Source organism: Nansenia antarctica, assembly GCF_963989245.1.
Source record: "Nansenia antarctica genome assembly, chromosome: 1".
Taxonomy (NCBI): Eukaryota; Metazoa; Chordata; class Actinopteri; order Argentiniformes; family Microstomatidae; genus Nansenia; species Nansenia antarctica.
In genome coordinates, this window is record NC_137674.1 from 14,971,758 (window position 1) to 14,979,257 (window position 7,500).

At 47.2% G+C, this 7,500-nt stretch overlaps 1 protein-coding gene across 1 annotated transcript in view; it reads left to right on the plus strand.

The window, feature by feature from the left end:
* ltbp1 (latent transforming growth factor beta binding protein 1) overlaps positions 1–7,500 on the plus strand; it is a gene marked incomplete at its 3' end in the record, with an annotated part of 108,552 nt that overhangs the window by 78,007 nt on the left and 23,045 nt on the right. The window contains 3 exon segments of the mRNA XM_080532233.1: positions 3,431–3,553; positions 4,183–4,314; positions 5,508–5,636. Coding sequence (XP_080388359.1) covers positions 3,431–3,553; positions 4,183–4,314; positions 5,508–5,636 — 384 coding nt within the window.

Here is a 7,500-nt window from a genome sequence, read left to right on the forward strand (position 1 = left end):
GTAAATGAAAAGCTAGGCTTGATGTTGTCGTAATCAAGTTCAAGAATAAGACTGATCAAGAATTCACTTACTCATACACTCTCTCACTTACTCACTACTGTATCTCTCTCTCTCTCTCCCTCTCTCTCTCTCCCTCTCTCTCTCTCTCTCTCTCTTACACACACACACATAGATAAATAGAGCTCCTACGTTTCGGCTCTGGTTTTCTCTGGTTGAACCGTGACGTTTATCTGACATCTTTACGACGTTAGTCGGATGCTTGTCTAACGCCTCTGTCTACCGCCGCATGTTTCCCTCCTCCGACTCCGTCTCTGCCGACGCTTGTTGGTCCTGGAAGAGAGCGGCTATAATTTCTTTCACATATGCTGCTGCTATTTTTCCACCAAAGGCTCTCATGCCAGGAGTCTTTTCCCCGTGCCAGAGTTGTTTTAAATGCCCTTTCCTGCAGTAAGAAAACCCCCCCAGAAAAAACAGAGAAGGAAGCCTTTGAGCTCGCTGTCTAGACGAGGAAGAATATTTTCTGCTGCACTCTGTTCCTCTTGATTTATGCAGGGGCTTGGACTCAGTCAGTGAGGTCTCAGTGTTTCACTATATCTCTCTTTGTGTGTGTGTGTGTGTGTGTGTGTGTGTGTGTGTGTGTGTGTGTGTGTGTGTGTGTGTGTGCGTGTGTGTGTGTGTGTGTGTGTGTGTGTGGCCGTGTGGCCGTGTGGCCGTGTATGTGTGGGCATGGGTGTGTGGGTGTGCCTGAAATCTGTGCATGTTGTGTGCCTTCAGTCAACATTCACCCTTTTTCAATTTTTTTTGTGTTACAACCTGACTTTAAAATATACCATAATGCACCATAATGTATTCAACTCCTTTGCTATGACACTCCCTAAAATTAGCTCAAATGCAAAAATGTCTTCAGCAAGTCACTCTATAACTTGAATTAAGACCACTTGTCATATGATTTCACAGTTACGTGAATATCTTTGTTTCTAAAGGGTCTCTGATTTGCATAGGAATCAATTACACACTGTGTGGATCAGGTTGTCATTACAAACTGAGAAGATGGAGAGTTACAAACATCTTCAAAGTTGAATGGTGGAGAGGAAAAAGCACAGTCGATGGGATTATTTGGTTTTACTACAAATCAATGATTTGGTTTGTGAAAATCGAGCACATGCACAATTAGTAAACATATATTAAAAAATGTTTTATATATATATATATATTTACTTTGCCATTATACTTTGCCAGGATATTTTGTGTAGATCAGTGAACATTTTTGCAATTTTTTCTTTTCTTTTTCAATATAAGTCTCTTGTGAATATTTACTGAAGACACTTATGCATGCAGCACTTAGCAGTGAAATGTTCTTTCCCCTAATGTGCAGCATTTCAATTTGCACCTTTGATGTAATGACACTAATCCCTTGAAAGGTAACGAGAGTGAATGAAAAGCTCTAATGATTGTAAGTGAGTATTCTACACATTGTACAAGCCTAGAAAGCTGACTTGAGACACCAGATGGCTTTCATAGGTGGTATCAGTTAGAGGAAGGCTGAGATTGCAATCAACTAAGGACCGAAACACAATATGCTCCTTCCCCAGCCCAAAGTAGACAGGCAGAGAAACACAAAGAACCTCGACTGTAAGAGGGAGCTTCCCCCCTCTTCCCCCCTCTTCTTCCCAGTGACAGAACCTTCTTTTCATCTTTATCACCGCTGTAGGCCCCGCCTCCTCAGGTAGAGGTCTGTCTTTGTCTCTTTGTTCCTGGGAACACTGGTCCAGCTGTAGGACTGGGGCCCATAAAACACCTCAGCGACCCCCCCCACCGCCACCCCCGCTCCCCCAGCCTACCAGCCTGTTGCCTACCTGTCTGTCCTGGACCCCCCCCTGAACCATAACTGAGGATCCAGCTGGGAGCGAGACTGAGCCCTCCTTGTCCAAGACCCTAGCTCCTACCTAGACCTATTGCTAAGATTAGTACCGTAACTCTCCCTGTCACAGGCAAAGGATGGTTGGGCTCAGGGGAGGGCCCGGTCTGACAGCTTGATTGCATTTCGTCCAACTGAGATCAAGAAGAAGATGGAAAAAGATCAGTACTGTCACATCTGGGGGTTTGATTGTCTCTCCCTCTCTGTTTGATCTCTCTTCTCTTCTGTGTGTCTTCTCTTCTGTGTGTCTGCTTCTGTAAAAGGACATTCAGGGTAAAGAAATAAAATAACGCCGTCTTTACACTGCTGATTTCCGCCATAAAAAGCCGTCACATTGTCACTGTAATTCTAAAAACATTTCAGCAAGAATTTAAGATGGCATAAGTCTTTCCCATCAAAAAGTAACCACGGGGAACAATGTATCTCGGATGTGCGTGTGTGTGTGTGTGTGTGCGTGCGTGCGTGCGTGCGTGCGTGCAAGGACAGTATCTTATCTTTACTATTAAAGCAAGGCTACAGGTTCTGATACGCTGGGCGGTTTTCACCACCCGTTGCAGGGCCTTCCGGGCAGACACATTGCAGTGGCCGTACCACACTGTGATACAGTTGGTGAGGATGCTCTCAATGGTGCAGCAGTAGAAGTTGATCAGGATCCTGGGAGACGGCTGGGCCGAAACACAATATACTTCCTCAGGAAGTACAGGCACTGCCGCGCCTTTTTGACCAAGGAAGAGGTGTTGAGGTTCCAAGAGAGGTCCTCGGAGATGTGGACACCCAGAAAAGTTGAAGCTGGGAACACGCTCCACCTCCATCTCGTTGATGTAGATGGGAGAGTGTACACAGCCCCCAGTTTCCCTGAAGTCCACTATGATCTCCTTTGGTCTTACTGGTGTTGAGGGCCAGGTTGTTGTCGGCGCACCACAGCGGCAGATGTTGCACCTCCTCCCTGTAGGCAACTCATCGTTGTTACTTATCAGGCCTACCACCGTGGTGTCATCTGCGAACTTGATGATGGAGTTAGAGCCACGCATCGGCATGCAGTCATAGGTGAAGAGGGAGTAGAGGATGGGGCTCAGCACGCAGCCTTGAGGGACACCGGTGTTCAGGGTCAGGGTGGAGGAGGAGCGGTTGTCCAACTTCACGAGCTGGCGTCTGTTGGTGAGGAGTTCTAGGATCCAGTTGCAGAGGGAGGTGCTGAAACCACGGTCTCTGAGTTTGGTGACCAGCTTGGAGGAGATAATGGTGTTGAAAGATGAGCTGAAATCAATGAACAGCATCCTGGCGTAGGTGTTGAGCTGGTGTCGAGGTGGGTCAGGGTGGAGCGAAGCGCAATGGAAAAGCCAAGCAGCTTGCAGGATATTATTCTGCGTAAGCTGTTGTGGGAAGCAGAGCTGTGTGGTGAAGGCGGTGCTAACATGATTATCTAAGTATGACGTTTGTTCTATTTTAGGTTCTTTGAGGTAATGCTTTACTATGAACCCAAATAAAGTATTCAAATGTGTTTCTTCGCAGATGTGGATGAGTGCTGGGATGGCACCAGGTGTGTGGGTGGCTCCTGTGAGAACACCCAGGGCTCCTACAGGTGCCAGTGTGATAGGGGCTACCGCCTGCAGGCAGACAATGACACATGCCAGGGTAACTGCCCTAAAACTACACCATCATGCTTTATGTCCGTATGACAGGTGGGAGGGTCAAGTGTTCAGAAAATGTCAGTCCCCACTTAACACTAGAACAGCCATGCCTTTTTTTTTTACCTACTATAAGTTTTACACAGTCTTTACAACGGTAAGCTGCTAACACACAACGACCGCTAGTTGGCTTCTTGTAAATTAGCCTGCCTCCTACACAGAAAGACTGCAAAATAGCTTTATACTAGCTTATCCTGATGTGATTTTGAAAATGTAAGGATACTGGGTGGTAGAACGCACATATCTCGGAAAAGTCATGAAAGGAGGGTCCTTGAAATTTGATCGAGTGCAAAGATATAACATTTGTCTTACTCACAGGGTCAAATGACTCCTCCCATGGCTGTTCTAGTGTTAAGCAACAAATAAAAAAAGGTTTTAATGCCACGACATGGTTATAATAAAAAGCATCTCTATCCACTCTGTAGCGTAGGCTGTATGGATGGTATCCTGGGGGTCTTTTAGTTCAGTGCGCGTATACTGGTCCTGGACGGGTACACTGGTCTATACTGGTCCTGAACAGGTACACTGGTCTGTACTGGTCTATACTGGTCCTGAACGGGTTCTCTGCTCTCCCAGACATGGACGAGTGTGCCGAGCTGGGGGCCAGCATCTGCGGGGCCTGGCTCTGCGAGAACACGGAGGGCTCCTATAGGTGCGTGGTGGACTGCCCCCCCGGGCACGCCCGCGCCCCCGAGGGAAACTGCGTTGGTGAGTCACCAACCACACCCTGCTGCATCTCTTCAACTGCTGCTGTCGCCCCGTCCAATCTCCAATCATGTTGCTTCTCCAAATTCTCAAGCGCCAATGTACCCCTCATCTTGCTCTCTCCGTCAACATAACTTCCCTTACTTAACCCCCCCCCCCTCTTCCCACACACACACACACACACACACACACACACACACACACCTTATCCTCCTTTCACACACGCACACACACACACACCTTATCCTCCTTTCAACTCTTCAGCTTTGGGGTGACCTGGCTGATATCAAGGACTTTTCAGCTTCCAGTCTATGTTGGTGGCAGAGAGAAAGGGATTGCGTCCAATAGATTTGCCTTGTCTCTGCGGTCGGTCTCGTTCGTGCCTGTCTACGCTACTAATCTGCTCCACATCATGTGGTAACCATGGTAACCATCAAGCATCTGTTGCGTGGCAGCATCACATTTGTTGCTCCTGCTGCTTGCTTGGGTTGTTTACGCTGTTTTCCGTTTCACTGTGTTCCTTCTACAGAGTTGAGGGAATGATCTCGAATGTTTACTGTGTGACTTGTTTTGTGAGCACGTTTATGTATGTGTTGACTTCAATAGGCTTGTGTTTATGGCGTTCGCCAGGTGTTGAGACTAAAGTACACACTCACACACACGCACACACACACACACACACACACACACACATCTGCTGGTCATTGCTTTTGCCATTGCATCTGTGTTCTGTTTGTGGTCTCTATGCTTTTGCAAAGTTTTGCCTCCAACTCTTGACTACAAGCTTCAAACAGCTCCACAGTATGTTCCTTCCTTCACTGCTGACACTTATCTTGAATTATGCCTATTACCTTATTGTCTGGTAATTGTCTGGATACTGCTAATTGTATCCAGTGTTATTAGTCACCTATGTCCTGTACTATTGTTACCTTTTTATCTTGAATTATGCCTATTGCCTTATTGTCTTGAACTGTCAGGAACCGAAGCCTAAGAATTTGACTCTCTTACACTTGTGTAATGTGACGTAACAATAAACTTGAAGCTTTAAACTTGAGACCAACTTGAAACCCATTACCCATGGCCTTCAGTACTACTGGAGCTAGTTATTTAGCCAACTGTCTCTCTTCCACAAGTGTGAACATAGAGAAAAGGCAGGCTTTAATGAACCCATATCTTCCTTCCTTGTCATGCTACAGATGTGGACGAGTGTTTGGTCAACGAGACGGTGTGTGGCAGCCACGGCTTCTGTGAGAACATGGCCGGCTCCTTCAGGTGTCTGTGTGACCGAGGCTACCAGGAGTCCCAGGAGGGCCACGGCTGTGTGGGTGAGTCAGAGAGGTGTGTGTGAGTGTGTGTGTGTGTGTGTCGCGCAGTGTACCGTGGGACGTCCGGCGTGCGGACGTGTGCGGACGTAGCTCCTCTGCCGGAGCGCACCATTCTAAACATCTAAGCGCACACCCGTCGTAACTGCCGCCGTAAATGCAGTAATGTGCAGAATGATATTGTGGCGATTAGTTTGGACAATGTGTCTGGTTTCAACAATCAAAGTTGCCTTCAAACAAGCACTCCAAAGTGGAAGAGTCTACCGCCAGCAATGGCGTCCCTACGACCCAACCCCAGAACACCTGTTGGGCAGGGAGACTCGAGAGGACTTTTCTGACTGACTGAACGAGCAACAGTGGTCGGACTTTCAAGTCCAGGAGAGAGCTTACCGGAGCAGTTTGGCAGACCGGAGCCGCCATGCTAACACCTACGTTTCATCGGGAGATCCGAGAAGCTGGCTCCGTCTCATTTCCCTCATTTCCCGCGTATTTACACATGAGAACCACTGTGGACACCCGCTCGGCTTCCCCCTCCTGAAATATGTCGCACGGGTTCTGAAAAAGTTTCCGCTGAAAGAACTACTCCCTGACGCATTAACACCGGCGCTGTTAAACCCCTGGATCGAATCGCAACTGTGGTTCCTCCGAGAGACAGTGCAGCCATCATTAACACCGGTGGGAGGCGACCAACGGACGAGGAAGGTGAGCCGAAACAAACTTTCCTATCTCTGGCAGTGTAAGCGAGCTAAGGCCATTCAGATTATTCTTAACAACAGTGAATTCCCCGCCCCTCCTCCGTGCCGCAGTAATTGCGAGCAAGTGCATTTATACTATCAGCGATAGTGTCGGGGAGAAAAGCCAATTGACAACGCACTTCCACCACCACCATGGCACAATACTGTACCCAACACGGAGCCGGCCTGTCTCCCAGACACTGCGCATTTTACGCACGCTGAGGTGGAGACTGTGCTGCGCGATCTCCCCAACAATAAATCCAGTGGCATGGATGATGTCTCTTACGAGTCTCTCAAAGCTACGCAGCCTGATATATTAACATCTATCTTTAATACCTGTTTGGAAAATAAAAGAGTGCCCGATTCATGGAAAGGTGCTCTTGTTCATAGAATACCCAAAAAGGACAATATCCCGGACAATCCATCAACCTGGAGAGACATTTCACTCCTTCCTACCATTTATAAGGTGTTCATGAAATGCATTCTTGCACGGGTTTTACCATGGCTTGTTGATGAAAACATCTTATCTTCTAAGCAGAAGGCCTATGTTAACCGGCAGGGCATGAATGAGCATGTGTTTTGTCTCAAGACAGGAATTGATGATTTTAAGCATGAGTCAAGTACATTTTATACTGTGTTTCTTGATTTTCGTGATGCATTCGGCACTTAAGCACATAATGTCATGTTAAGAGCTCTGAAAGACATACATCTACCCAAGGTTTTTGATGACATTGTTAAAGATGTGTACTCCGGTTCATTCATTCAGGTAATCTGTGGTAAACAGCTCACAGATCCAATACCTCTCCAAATTGGTATCAAGACAGGCTGTCCATGGAGTGCAGTACATTGTGTACTCGCCATAAATCACTGGTTAAAGTGGCTTTGTAACTGTGCTCCCCCAAATATCATTTCCCCTAACCCTGTCCAGGGGTATGCAGATGATGTGGTCATAGCCTCCAGGCAGGAGGAAGTTATCAACACCATGCTCTCCAGAACTGACTCCTTTTTGGACTGGTCTGGATTAGAGGTTAAATATTCCAAATGTGCAGTGTTTTATGAAAGGTGGAGCGGGAGAAACCGTTGGTACCGATCTAAATCAGATACCACACCTGTATTCAAAATCAATAACCAGC